Consider the following 15,893-nt stretch of genomic DNA (forward strand, 5'->3'; position numbering starts at 1 on the left):
ATATATTCACAGAATGGAAAGTGTTCATTCATCTGAAACAAGGAATTATAGCACTAACAGGTCTTAGAGATATTTTTTTGAGGTTTTGCTGAATGAGGAAATCAAAAATGCTGAAACAAATACATTACATGGTTCTACTTTTATAAAACAATAACTTAAGACATTGAAATATGATTTTATTATGTTTTGTGTGTCTGCATGAGATTACATGAGAAAATATCTAGTTTTTTTTTTTTTAAGAATAATAAGAATGACTAATTCTTAATTAATATTATTATGTAATTAACAGTAGCTTGAATAATCTGGAAAGGGGCAGAAGGTAATATCTAGAGGAAGATGGGGCATGAAGTAAAGCTAGAAAAGAAACAAATTGAGACTTTGTGTATATTTAAAAGTTTTTAAAATTAATGACACTGGTTACTTCTCTACACAAGAGTAGGAGTAAGGTTGAGGATAGTTAGGGGACAAATTGAACTAGGGTATGAATTGTATTTATAGTTTTTTGTGTGTGTGTTTTTTTAACAGATTGCATGAATCACAAGATGGAATCAAGATTGCTGGGAGAAACATCAACAACCTCAGATATGCAGATGGTATCACTTTAATGGCAGAAAGGAAAGACAGAATGGCAGAAATTAAAGAGCCTCTTGATGAAGGTGAAAGAGGAGAATGAAAAAGCTGGCTTAAAACTCAACATTCAAAAAACTAAATTCTTGGCATCTGGTTCTATCACTTCATGACAAATAGAAGGGGAAAATGTGGAAACAGTGTCAGATTTCATTTTATTGGGCTCCAAAATCACTGCAGACAGTGACCGCAGCCATGAAATTAAAAGATGTTTGCTCCTTGGAAGAGTAACTATGACAAACCTAGATACTGTATTAAAAAGTAGAGACATCACTTCACTAACAAAGGTCCATATAGTCAAAGCTACGGTTTCTTCAGTAGTCATGTATGGATGTGACAGTTGGACTATAAAGAAGGCTGAGCACCGAAGAATTAATGATTTTGAACTGTGGTGCTGGAGAAGACTCTTGAGAGTTCCTTGGACAGCAAGAAGATCTAACCAGTCAATCTTAAAGGAAATCAACCCTGAATACTCATTGGAAGGACTGGTGCTGAAGCTGAAGCTCCAATACTTTGGCCACCTGATGCAAAGAGCTGACTTATTGGAAAAGACCCTGATGCTGGGAAAGTTTGAGGGCAAGAGGAGAAGATGGTTGGATGAGAGGATGAGATGGCTGGATGGTTGGATGGCATCACTGACTCAATGGACATGATTTTGAGTAAATTCCTTGAGATAGTGAAGGACAGAGAAGCCTGGCATGCTGTAGTTCATGGAGTTGCAAAGAGTCAGACATGACTTACTGACTGAACAACAACAAAAATAATGCTAAAATAATAAAGGCTTAGTTAAAATATTCTTCTTGGAAAATTCTCTTATTCCTCATTGTTATATTTGGCTATACTTCAGGTAGTTTACAGTGAACAATGTCAGATTTGTGATCTCTGAAGAAGATTTAGCTTCAGGACCAGGAACCAGGCTTGATCACTCAAGAACTTTTGTGCAGCAGAGTTTTATTAAAGTGAAAAACTTACAGAGAAAGCTTCTGACACAGACATCAGACAGTGGACGGAGGGTGCCCCACTTGCTAATCTTATCAAGGACTTATATATTTTTATCAGACCCATTCCCACAACATAAATCTTAAAATTAACAAGATTAGAACTAACAGTAGAAAGGTCTCACCAGACCCACTCCCACAACATTTAAATGATAAGATTAGTTAGAAGGTTCTCAAGAAGGAGAAACATGTCCTCAAGCAGGATACATTGTTGTTATATAATCATTGGTACTCAGTTTAAGGAAAAGCATATCTTTGAGAAAGACGAATTGTTTTGTTGCGCAATCACCAGCTCTGTCCTTTCCTCCTCCTTGAGAATTTCAGATCCCTCTCTCCTCCTCTGGGACCCTGGACTTCTCTTATCAACCTACCTAGGAATTGACTCTCACTTCCATTTCAGACAATACAACACAAGTACTTTTGAAGGCTTCATCCTGGTGGGCTCCTCTGATTGTCCCCACCTAGAGCTGATCCTCTTTGTGGTTGTCCTCACTTTTTATCTGCTGACTCTTCTTGGCAACATGACCATCATCTTGCTTTCAGTTGTGGATTCCCGGCTGCACACACCCGTGTATTTCTTTCTGGCCAACCTCTCATTCCTAGATGTGTGCTTCACCACAGGTTCCATCCCTCAGATGCTCTACAACCTTCGGGGTGCAGATAAGACCATCAGCTATCTGGGCTGTGCCATCCAGCTGTACTTCGTCCTGGCTCTGGGAGGGGTGGAGTGTGTTCTCCTGGCTGTCATGGCATACGACCGCTACGCTGCAGTCTGCAAACCCCTGCACTACACTGTTATCATGCACCTGCGTCTCTGTGGGCAGCTGGCTTCAGTGGCATGGTTGAGTGGCTTTGGCAATTCTCTCATAATGGCACCCTAGATGTTGATGCTACCTCGCTGTGGGCACCGGCGGGTGGACCACTTTCTCTGTGAGATGCCAGCAGTAATTGGCATGGCCTGTGTAGATACCATGACCCTTGAGGCACTGGCATTTGCCTTGGCAATCTTTATCATCCTGGCACCACTCATCCTTATCCTCGTCTCTTATGGTTATATTGCACGAGCTGTGCTAAGGATCAAGTCAGCTGCTGGGCAAAAGAAAGCCTTCAACACCTGTAGCTCCCACCTCATTGTTGTCTCTCTCTTCTATGGTACGATTATATACATGTACCTCCAGCCAGCAAACACTTATTCCCAGGACCAGGGCAAGTTCCTTACTCTTTTCTACACAATAGTCACTCCCAGTGTTAACCCCCTAATCTATACACTGAGAAACAAAGATGTTAAAGAGGCCATGAAGAAGGTACTAGGGAAGGGAGAGGCAGAAGTAGAGTAAAAAGTCATCAAATCTGGGGACTGTCTTTTGATCCACCTTCTATATACACTGTCAGACCTAGCAAATAAAGGAGTGTTCTGACATTACAGACTGAGAAGGGACTTAATGAGATGCGGGAATTCAATGGTTTGGCTAGGTTGAGAAAGTGCAAATTCCTTAGCTGACCATCACTTGTATTTCTCTCAAGTCCTTCTAAGTCAAGGATTCATCACTAGGAGGTCTCCAATACAGGATCAGACAGTGACCTACATTTGCAAAATACTAGCCATGAATGTAGACACCAGGCATTTTTGTACCTATTTCAGCTTCCAACACAATGATTTGTACTAAATAAGTCTTCATTATGGGATTCCCTGGGACTTCCCTGGTGGCTCAGACGGTAAAGCGTCTGCCTATAATGCGGGAGACCCGGGTTCAATCCCTGGGTCGGGAAGATCTGGAGAAGGAAATGGCAGCCCACTCCAGTATTCTTGCCTGGAAAATCCCATGGATGGAGAAGCCTGTTAGGCTACAGTCCATGGGGTCACAAAGAATCAGACACGACTGAGCAACTTCACTACATGGGATTCCCTGGTGGCTCAGATGGTAAAGAATCTGCCTGCAATGCAGGAGACCTTAGTTCAATTCCTGGGTTGGGAAGATCCCCTGGAGAAGAAAATAGCAACCCACTCCAGTATTCTTGCTTCCAAGGGTGGAGGAGTCTGGCAGACTACAGCCCATAGAGTAGCAAAGAGTTGAACAGAGTGACTTAATTTTCACTTTCAGGTCCTCAATATATGTGAAAAGAATGAACTTAGAATTAGTGAAGAAAAATTCCTAGAAATTTCAAGTGTGCTTTTATAGTGCGAAATGCCACAATAAGATGAACGCTGGGGAACTGTTGGGATATTTATGATTGGGTATTTTCTGGATGCTGAATGTTTCACAGTTACATTAATAATTGCAGTACCTCTTCCCTGGTGGCTCAGACGGTAAAGCATCTGCCTACAATGTGGGAGACCTGGGATCGATCCCTAGGATGGGAAGATCCCCTGGAGAAGGAAATGGCAAACCACCCCAGAAATCTTGCCTAGAAAACCCCATGGACAGAGGAGCCTGGTAGGCTACAGTCCATGAGGTCGCAGAGAGTCAGACACAACTGAGCAACTTCACTTTCACTTTCACCAGTTGTAAGGAAAATATATTTCACCCTTAAATGCAAGCATGTTTCTTCAGACTTGAAATGTTGTCAATCAGATAAATCCCATCTCATAACCTAGGAAAAGATACATGATGTTAGAATTTCATGAAAAGTGCTTAAGGTTCCAAAATTTGGGAGCATGGCCAGTGTTATCATTAGGAACTGGATAAAGCATGGGTTTAGCAAGTTCTCATTTAAGCCCACCCAAAAATATTTAAGAAAGCTTAGATTCACCTAGAGGCCCTAGAAAAATGCCAAATAGCTAATAAATTTTTCTCAAAGCATATCATTTTTAGACATAAAGTGAATATTTTCCTATTTTGAGCACTAACTCTTATACTTTGTCCAAATAGATTAGTTTTTATTTTAGATTAATTATGGCTTATAAAAATGAGTTGCAGGTTTCATTTTTATTATTCCCGTAAGAAGTAGAAAAATCAGAATATAATTGATTCTTCCTAATTTATAAACTAAGTGAAAGGTGATACTAAGCCATGATGATATTTACTAAGGACATTATTAATGCTGCCCATGTACTGAATATAAATATTCCTGGTTTAGCATTTCTCATGTCTTTCACTGAAAACAACTTATAGTATGTGTCCTATTGCCATGAAAATATACTATATGTTGCATGCATGCTATGTCACTTCAGTCATGTCCATCTCTGTGCAACCCAATGTACTGCAACCTGCCAGGCTCCTCTGTCCATGGGATTCTCCAGGCAAGAATACAGGAGTGGGTTGCCATGCCCTTCTCCAGGAGATCTTCATGACTAAGGGTATAGATAAAATATCCTTTTAGAATCAACCCCTATTGAACAATGATAAAAATTAATTTTTTATCTCATCTGTATACTATTTAGATATGCATTACTCTAGAGTCAATAATATCTTGAAGTGGAGGCAAGAAATCAAGATACAGAGTACAAATCTCTATGAATATATCGATTTTGGAAGCTCCCTATGGAATTCTCACCTAATACTTTTCAAATTTTCCCTTTTTTCCCCCTATAAGTAACAATTTTCACAGCACTCTTCTCAGGAAAATTTAGAATCACTATTATAGATTATAAGGAATATTGAGTGTCATATCTCAAAGGGAAAACTTCACTGTGTCCTTAATTACATTATGATGGTCCAGAGTCACCTTGTACTTAATTTATAATGTAGTTTTAAAAGTTTACTTAGTTTACTTATTTACATATGAAGTAGGAATAATCAACTGTATTCTAATTGTTCTGCTATCTCCTAGGAATAACAGAATTTCTCTGTAATAAAAATAGAAATGTTTCATTTTCATCCTCTATAGATTCTTCCTTTCACTAAACTGTGCTTTATAGACTGATCTCTCACATAGAGCAAGTAGAAATGAACATCAAGATTCATTCATTGTGCACAATTGTTTTTCTCTTAGCTACGGTGCTTAAACTTCCTCCAAGAGAAATAAATATTATACATATGCTTGTGTATGTGTGTGTATATATATATACATGTTTATACTCACTGTGATTTTAAATTAAAAGCCATGAGAAGACAATAAATGCTTATTAATCAGATTATCAGATCACTTTTCATCTTGTTATTTTTGTATGCCCTGGGATTTTGTGGTTATTTCTTACACAGTAATTCTGAAAATAGATAACTGATACAATTTTATGACTCATTTTATAAGGTCACCATAATTTGGGTAACAAATCTGACAAAGACATTACAAGAAAGGAAAATTACAGATAGATGGCTCATGAAAACACATACAAAAATCCTAAACAGTCAATTAGCAAATTTAATCTAGTGTTACATAGAAAGTATAAAATATTGTCAACATGTAGGGTTTATCACAGGAATAGAGTGATATAACATTTGAAAATCAGTGATATATGTCAATTTTTTTAAATTGGAAAGAAAACCTATACATTCAGTCAAATCATTTGATAAAATTCAATACCCATTTCATAGTGTATCTCCAGTTTTCTAAAATACTCTGTGAATTTTAAAAAGTTTTAACTTCTCTATGTCTCAGTTTCCACATCAACAAAATGAAGATAAAAGTGTGGCTATTTTAAAGGGTGTTGTTGAGGTTAGTGAGCACCAATGAGATATTATTGCTATTATTATTAAACTCTGCAGATTCTTTCCCATTTCCAGGTCCTTGTTAGCTGGGCATTATTTTTAATTTTTTTATTTTAAAGACTACTGACATTTTTTGGTTTATTTATCTTCGTCTGTTCAGCAAACTAAAGACTTGTCTATATTCATATTTTCTAATTTGTTTGGTCTTCTATTTTCTTTTTAAACTACTATTTCCTTTAAATTACTCATTATAAGAATTTGTGAAAACAAAAAAGGAATTTCTACACTAAAATGAGCATTTTTCCTCTGACTAATCTCACCTTCATGCCCACTCGGATGTGAGCTCTGTTACTGGTTTGTGAAGTCCTGAGTTATTATACATTTTGAGGGGGATTAAATCTTAATTTGTTTTCCTTTTCTTGTTTTACTTGATGAGCTTTCCTTCTTCCACAGATATCAGCCTCTATTCCCTATGGATTGTCCATGTTAAGCGTCTATTAAGTGTCTCTTTTTATTTTCTTCATTCTCATATAAATGCTGCTGCTGCTGCTGCTGCTGCTAAGTAGCTTCAGTCGTGTCCAACTCTGTGTGACCTCATAGATGGCAGCCCACCAGGCTCCCCCATCCCTGGGATTCTCCAGGCAAGAACACTGGAGCGGGTTGCCATTTCCTTCTCCAAGGCATGAAAGTGAAAAGTGAAAGTGAAGTCACTCAGTCGTGTCTGACTCTTCGTGACTCCATGGACTGCAGCCTACCAGGCTCCTAAGTCCATAGGATTTTCCAGGCAAGAGTACTGGAGTGGGGTGCCATTGCCTTCTCCGCATATAATCCTATATAGGCATATAATATCTAAAATCATATTTAGAGCATTTCAGTCATTTTTTATATACTTAAGATTATGCTGAGGACTTGCCTGGAGGCTCAGTGGTAAAGAAATCTCCTGCCAATTCAGGAGACGGGTTGGATCCCTGATCCGGGAGGATCCCACATGCTGCAGAGCCACTAAACCCATGCACCACAACTATTGAGCCTCTACTCTAAAGCCCCGGAGCTGCAACTCCTGAGTCCACCCTACCACAACTAGTGAAGTCTGTGCTCTAGAACCCGTGCTCTACAACAAGAGAAGTCACCGTAGGGAGAAGCCCGTGCACCGCAAAAGAGTAGCCCCTGTTCTCCCCAACTAGAGAAAAGCTTGTGGCAGCAACAAAGACCAGCACAGCCAAAATAACTTTTCTTTTTGAAAGATTATGTCATCTAATCTTTCTTGCATGTTTATTTTCTTACTCAGTAATATTGCTGGCAAATCACTGGTGTAGATTATTATTCAGTCAATTCTTCGAGGGAGTAAGTTTTTCTCTGTCTTTGGCTGTTTCAAACATTGTTACAATAAAACTCCCTGTTCCTGTGTCTTTCAGTTCAGTTCAGTTCAGTCTCTCAGTCGTGTACGACTCTTTGCGACCCCATGAATCGCAGCACGCCAGGCCTCCCTGTCCATCACCAACTCCCCGAGTTCACTCAAACTCACGTCCATCGAGTCAGTGATGCCATCCAGCCATCTCATCCTCTGTCTTTATATACTGTTAATTTAATCCATAGGATAAATTTTCGTGAATGCGATAGATAGGTTGATGGATATTAACTGTCCTATTTATTTCTAAAAATCTAGTGACACTTTCTGAGAGTCAGAATTTCTGAGAGTAGCCATTTTCCTTCAGCAATTTCTGAGAGTAGCCATTTTCCTTCAGCAAAGTTAAGACTGGGAGTTACTGCTGGTTACATTTTTTTTCAGTCTAGTAAGTGATCATCATAATTACTTTAATATATTTCTCTGATTATTTGGAAATATAAAATCTCATACAGATTTGCTGTTCTGAGTTGTATGTTCATATTATTTGACATTTTTCGACTGTGTTATTTGTATTTTTTCTTAGACATTGTAAAAACTTTTTGTATTGTAGATACTAGCTTTTCTCATAATTACAGATGTTTTTCATGTGTCTACTCATACGAAAAATTCTTTTGGAACCTCATAGCACAACATATAAGAATAAATCCTGGAAAGAAGAGACTAGAAAAATATGAATCATTTTTAAAATGTTGCCCTGACCCCAAATCTAGGAAACTAGATTAAACCAAAGAGAGCTTCTTAACTAAGCCTAGAAATGCCAGATACTAAATAAGAATCTATGAAAAAAAATGATACAAACATTTGGATATAATAAATAAAACTTCTTTATGTAAATATAGGTAATAAAAATATTTCTATGGTTTACTATATAGAAATTGACCTCAGACAGAATTTCAGTTTTCTTTTCTATGTGACTTCACTAACTTAGCTTACAAAAAAAAAAAAACCAACTCCCAATTTGATAGCACAAAATCCAAACATTTGATAAAGCATTTTAATCTCTATCGTCATTCTTTTTTGTCTTGGAAAAAGTTGAGACAGTCTCTAGAGAAAGGGTATTGTGGAGTAAATCTAAGCTAAAAACGAAATACCACTTCATGGAGAGCTAGCTCCTCCCTGTCTCCTCCCATTGGATATCATGGTCAATTACCATTAAACATAGGAGAATTGCTGCTTTCCCTTAAGCCAGAGCACACACCAACATTAACAGAAAAAGTTTCCTATCCTCATTTATTTTGAAAATCTGGTGAGGAAAATTCTGAAAATAGCAGTTACTACCATAATACTTTGTAATGAGATGCTGGAAAAATCTATTCTGATTGACTGAAAGATTTTATTCCTATTCTTCTATTTTCTGAGTTAATCCAGAATGGAGAGCTCATAATTTGCCACTTAAAGACTGCAACAAAGGATTGAACAAACTTAATCATATCCATTTTATAACTGAATAGCTTATGAAGAGGCTGTTAACTCCCCATGCTTCTAATTAGTGCTATTAGAATTCAAAGGTTCTTGGACACATACAGACACACAAATCATCCTATTGCCAGTGCTTAAAATGAAGGTATGTAGAACACTTTTCTAAAAATGATTCTGTAAAACACATTGAAATTTGGGCATTCTGAGCGCTCAGCTTATGAAGTGTTTTAGCATTATATTTTAGAAAAATTTGACTCAACCTCTTAATTTCATTATTTGTTTATAACACTACTTTGCATATATTTGTTATCTCTACTGAAAATTAAAATTTTAGAGTAGAACAGTCTTGTATTCTAATCTTCAGTCTGTTCAGTTCAGTTCAATTCAGTCTCTCAGTCGTGTCCGACTCTTAGCGACCCCATGAACTGCAGCACGCCAGGCCTCCCTGTCCATCACCCACTCCCGGAGTTTACCCAAACTCAAGTCCATCGAGTCAGTGATACCATCCAGCCATCTCATCCTCTGTCATCCCCTTCTCTTCCTGCCCCCAATCCCTCCCAGCATCAGGGTCTTTTCCAATGAGTCAACTCTTTGCATCAGGTGGCCAAAGTATTGGAGTTTCAGCTTTAGCATCAGTCCTGTGGTACATATACACAATGGAGTATTACTCAGCCATTAAAAAGAATTCATTTGAATCAGTTCTAATGAGGTGGATGAAACTGGAGCCTATTATACAGAGTGAAGTAAGCCAGAAGGAAAAACACCAATACAGTATACTAACACATATATATGGAATTTAGAAAGATGATAACAATAACCCTGTGTACGAGACAGCAAAAGAGACACTGATGTATGGAACAGTCTTATGGACTCTGTGGGAGAGGGAGAGGGTGGGAAGATTTTGGAGAATGGCATTGAAACATGTAAGATATCATGTATGAAACGAGATGCCAGTCCAGGTTCAATGCACGATACTGGATGCTTGGGGCTAGTGCACTGGGACGACCCAGAGGGATGGTATGGGGAGAGAGGAGGGTTCAGGATGGGGAGCACATGTATACCTGTGATGGATTCATTTTGATATTTGGCAAAACTAATACAATTATGTAAAGTTTAAAAATAAAATAAAATTTAAAAGTAAAAAAAAAAAAAAAAAAAAACACCCAGGACTGATCTCCTTTAGGATGGACTGATTGGATCCCCTTGCAGTCCAAGGGACTCTCAAGAGTCTTCTCCAACACAACAGTTCAAAAGCATCAATTCTTCTGTGCTCAGCTTTCTTCACAGTCCAACTCTCACATCCATACATGACCACTGGAAAAACCATAGTCTTGACTGGACTGAACTTTGTCGGTAAAGTAATGTCTCTGCTTTTTTATATGCTGTCTAGGTTGGTCATAACTTTCCTTCCAAGGAGTAAGCGTCTTTTAATTTCATGGCTGCAATCACCATCTGCAGTGATTTTATGTATGTACTAACTTGAGAAAATGACCTCTCTGAGCTTTCTAACTCAAATTTCTGCCCAAATTAATCTCTCGTGAAATGCAAACAAAACTTCTATCTCTGGTCTAAACTAACTTACAATGTTGTATGAAAAAATTATATAATAATTTAATAATAAATTATTATGTATTCTTATGCTCCAGCAAGAAGTATTTAGAACTTTATACATTCACAGAGGCGTGGTAATTTCTTGAGAAACATAAATGTAAATGAAATGAAATATAAATGGAAAGCAGTTTTGGAATGTAAATTCCAATGTTTCAGAAGATTAAATTGCTTTCCAAAGCTGTTATCTTGCCCAGTTGTGACTTAGTGGCAAGATGGGGATTACAACCTTTGTCTTTCTTATCTGGAAACTCTTTCCATAGCAAAAGCTTAAAAATTTTTTAAGACTTTGTTGAACCTCCCCATTATGAATTCTTGAATCTCAGTCATGAAGTAGTTGCAATGTCACTGGTGTATAGGAAAGCAGGTGATAATGGTTTATATTTAACTAGGCAGTATAAATTGAAATGGAGAAGGCAATGGCACCCCACTCCAGTACTCTTGCCTGAGAAATCCCATGGACGGAAGAGCCTGGTAGGCTACAGTCCATGGGGTCGCTAAGAGTCAGACACAACTGAGCGACTTCACTTTCACTTTTCACTTTCATGCACTGGAGAAGGAAATGGCAACCCACTCCAGTATTCTTGCCTGGAGAATCTCAGGGACAGAGGAGCCTGGTGGGCTGCCATCTATGGGGTCGAACAGAGTCGGACACGACTGATGCGACTCAGCAGCAGCAGCAGCATAAATTGAAATATCCTTAGGTACACATTGGTCTTGATTTTCAAAATTCTTATAATCAGGCAACTTTTTAAAACTTTACCAACAGGTGCCCAACACTCCCATACTCCAGCCTTTAGAAAATCTCCGGGTAGAACCGTAATCCAGATCGTTAACCAAGGATCTACTAAGAGGTAAAGACTATATTTATATCAGGTTTGTTTTCTTATGGTATTAAAGTCTAAAGAAATACTGATCCTTATAGTAAAAAGCAGAGTACAAGTAAGACATTTAAAGTTACTATATAATACATAATAATTTTTATTAAGATAGGTATTATAATACTTTATTAAAAATACAATGAGCAGAAGTAAAGTTAAATATTAAAGTCTGATTTACACTCTCCCCTTTCCTATTCTTCAGAGTTACAACTTTAATGCCTCTGTATTCTTCTAGGTAATTTTTGTACACATGAATACTGACAATAGACTATTATATTGGATTATGTAAACACATGGAAGCATGCTAAATTGATGTTAAGAAACTTGTCTTTTCTCTTGAAGATTTGAGCGTTTTTTTCACATTGATACTTATATCTGTATCTCGGACCTCGTTTTATTGACATTTGTATAGCAACAGGCATAGCAAAAGCTTTCATTAACACGTCCTGAGAGCTGTAGAATAAGGGAGCAAAGTTAAAATACATATTGAATAATAATTCAAAACTTACATTCCTATCATTAAATTCACATCATTATATCAACAAAATAGTAGTAAAATAATTTAAGGTAGTGTTAACAAGGTAGACAACTTTGGGATGAATAAAATTTGTACTGGTGACTTTGGCTTATATAATTGCTCCTTCTAATCTGTTGGTTCTGCATCTGAGGATGGAAAATATTTGGAAAAAAAATTATGTAAAATTCCAAGAAGCAAACTTAAATTTGCTGCCCAACTATTTATATAGTATGTGCATTATATTAGGTCTTATAAGTAACCTAATGCATGTGAGCTAAGTCAGTTCAGTCGTGTCTGACTCTGTGACCCTGTGGGCTGCAGCACACCAGACTTCCCTGGGTCCATGGGATTCTCCAGGCAAGAATATTGGAGTGGGTTGCCATGTCCTTTTCCAGGGGATTTTCCTGATCCAGGGATTGAAAGTGCATCTCTTATGTCTCCTGCATTGGCAGGCATGTTGTTTACTAGCACCACATGGGAAGATAGAAGTAGCCTAGAGATGATTTACTAACATCCAAACTAATACCCCAAAAAGATGTCCTTTTCATTATAGGGGACTGAAATGCAAAAGTAGGAAGTCAAGAAACACCTGGAGTAACAGGCAAGTTTGGCCTTGGACTACAGAATGAAACAGGGCAAAGGCTAATAGAGTTTTGCCAAGAGAATTCACTGGTCATAGCAAACACCCTCTTCCAACAACACAAGAGAAGACTCTACACATGCACGTCACCAGAGGGTCAATACTGAAATCAGATTGATTATGTTCTTTGCAGCCAAAGATGGAGAAGCTCTATACAGTCAGAAAAACAAGACCAGGAACTGACTGTGTCTCAGACCATGAACTCCTTATTGCCAAATTCAGACTTAAATTGAAGAAAGTAGGGAAAACCACTAGACCATTCATGTATGACCTAAATCAAATCCCTCATGATTATACAGAGAAGGTAATGGCACCCCACTCCAGTACTCTTGCCTGGAAAATCCTATGGACTTAGGAGCCTGGTAGGCTGCAGTCCATGGGGTTGCGAAGAAGAAGAGTCGTACACGACTGCGTGACTTCACTTTCACTTTTCACTTTCTTGTATTGGAGAAGGAAATGGCAACCCACTCCAGGTTCTTGCCTGGAGAATCCCAGGGACAGGGGAGCCTGGCGGGCTGCCGTCTGTGGGGTCGCACAGAGTCGGACACGACTGAAGCGACTTAGCAGCAGCAGCAGCATGATTATACAGTGGAAGTGACAGATAGATTCAATGGATTAGATCTGATAGACAGAGTGCCTGAAGAACTATGGATGGAGGTTCATGACATTGTACAGGAAACAGGGATCAAGAGCATCCCCCAGAAAAAGAAATGCAAAAAAGCAAAATGGCTGTCTGAGGAAACCTTACAAACAGCTGAGAAAAGAAGAGAAGTGAAAGGCAAAGGAGAAAAGGAAAGATATACTCATTTGAATGCAGAGTTCCAAAGAAGAGCAAGGACAGATAAGAAAGCCTTCCTCAGTGATCAGTGCAAAGAAATAGAGGAAAACAATAGAATGGAAAAGACTAGAGATCTCTTCAAGAAAATTAGTGACACTAAGGGAACATTTCATGCAAAGATGGGCACAATAAAAGACAGAAATGGTATAGACCTAACAGAAGCAGAAGATATTAAGAAGAGGTGGCAAGAATACACAGAAGAACTATACAAAAAAGACCTTCACAACCCAGATAATCATGACAATATGATCACTCACTCACCTGGAGCCAGATATCCTGGAATGCAAAGTCAAGCGGGCCTTAGGAAGCATCGCTATGAACAAAGTTAGTGGAGGTGATGGAATTCCAGTTGAGTTATTTCAAATCCTAAAAGATGATGCTGTGAAAGTGCTGAACTCAATATGCCAGCAAATTTGGAAAACTCAGCAGTGGTCACAGGACTGGAAAAGGTCAGTTTTCATTCCAATCCCAAAGAAACGCAATGCCAAAGAATGCTCAAACTACCACACAATTGCACTTATCTCACACAGTAGTAAAATAATCCTCAAAATTCACCAAGCCAGGCTTCAACAGTATGTGAACTGTGAACTTCCAGATGTTCAAGCTGGATTTAGAAAAGGCCGAGGAACCAGAGATCAAATTGCCAACATCCACTGGATCATGGAAAAAGTAAGAGAGTTCCAGAAAACCATCTACTTCTGCTTTATTGACCATGCCAAAGCCTTTGACTGTGTGGATGACAACAAACTGTGGAAAATTCTGAAAAAGATGGGAATACCAGACCACCTGACCTGCCTCCTGAGAAATCTGTATGCAGGTCAAGAAGCAACAGTTAGAACTGGACATGGAACAATGGACTGGTTCCAAATTGGGAAAGGAGTATATCAAGGCAGCATATTGTCACCCTGCGTATTTAACTTCTATGCAGAGTATATTATGCGAAATGCTGAGCTGGATGAAGCACAAGCTGGAATCAAGATTGCCTTGAGAAATATCAGTAATCTCCAATAGGCAGATGACACCACCCTTAAGGCAGTAAGCGAAGAAGAACTAACGAGCCCCTTGATGAAAGTGAAAGAGGAAAATGCAAAGCTGGCTTAAAACTGTACATGCAAAAAACTAAGATCATGGCATCCACTCCTATCACTTCATGGCAAGTAGATGGGGAAACAATGGAAACAGTAGAGACTATTTTCTTGGGCTCCAAAATCACTGCAGATGATGACTGTATCCATGAAATTAAAAGATGCCTGCTCCTTAGAAGAAAAGCTATGACAAACCTAGGCAGCATATTAAAAAGCAGAGACATTACTTTGCTGACAAATGTTCATCTAGTCAAAGCTACAGTTTTTCCAGTAGTCATTATTGATGTGAGAGCTGGACTATAAGGAAGGCTGAGTGGCAAAGAATTGATGCTTTTGAACTATAGTGTTGGAGAAGACTCTTGAGAGTCCCTTGGACTGCAAGGAGATCAACCAATCCATCCTAAAGAAAATCAGTCCTGAATATTCATTGGAAGGACTGATGCCAAAGCTGAAACTCCAGTACTTTGGTCACCTGATGTGAAGAACAGACTCATTTGAAAAGACCCGGATACTGGGAAAGATTGAAGATGGGAGGAGAAGAGAGAAACAGAGGATGAGATCGTTGGATGGCATCACAGAAAATGTACATGAGTTTGAGCAAGCTCTGGGAGTTGGTGATGGACAGGAAAGCCTGGTGTGGTATAGTCCATGGGGATCACAGAGTCAGACACGACTGAGTGACTGAACTCAACTGAGCAGGGACTCTAGCCCAACTATGGCCTTTCCTTCTTCTCATTTGTAGCTAAATGGACAGACATGAACAAAGGCAATTTGGAATGTCAATGGTCATTATGGGGGACTTTTGAAATCCCTAAACTTAGTTTCCTCAAAACTGAATTGGGCTATGATATCACAGTAAATTTCCAGAACTGAATGAAATAGTTACTTTAATTGATATTTTGATGCTTCCCTCAAATCTGCAGTCTAAAATTACCCCTTTGCAAAATAAGATTTTAAAATTAACCAAGGCAAAGAAATGATTAAGGAAAGATAAAATGGCTCCTGAAGGCTCAGGCTTTTCTTGCTTGGCTTCTTTGTCTCAAGCTCCACTTTTGACATCATTTTCTTCTTTACCTTTTATGATACCTGTTCCTTTACTATATCCTCAAGTTCCCCACGATAATTCTCTCACCAAAACTTCCCCTTCTCTTGGAAACTCTCCCCACTCCCCTTTCCTCTGAATTATCAGAACCTGTCCCTTTAAACGTAAGCCTTCTGAGGGTCCAGAAGCTAAACAGTTTCCTATATTCCAAGGACTAGACCTCAAATTTGAGCTGAAGTCA

General features: G+C 38.5%; 1 protein-coding gene across 1 annotated transcript; it reads left to right on the top strand.

Moving 5' to 3' along the window:
* The first annotated feature begins 1,813 nt into the window (after positions 1-1,813).
* LOC102275931 (putative olfactory receptor 2W6) lies at positions 1,814-2,962 on the top strand. Its single transcript, XM_014481580.2, is given in 1 exon segment — positions 1,814-2,962. A coding segment is annotated over 1 exon segment (1,149 nt).
* The last annotated feature ends 12,931 nt before the right edge of the window (positions 2,963-15,893 follow it).

Source organism: Bos mutus, chromosome 23, assembly GCF_027580195.1.
Source record: "Bos mutus isolate GX-2022 chromosome 23, NWIPB_WYAK_1.1, whole genome shotgun sequence".
NCBI classification, from domain to species: domain Eukaryota; kingdom Metazoa; phylum Chordata; class Mammalia; order Artiodactyla; family Bovidae; genus Bos; species Bos mutus.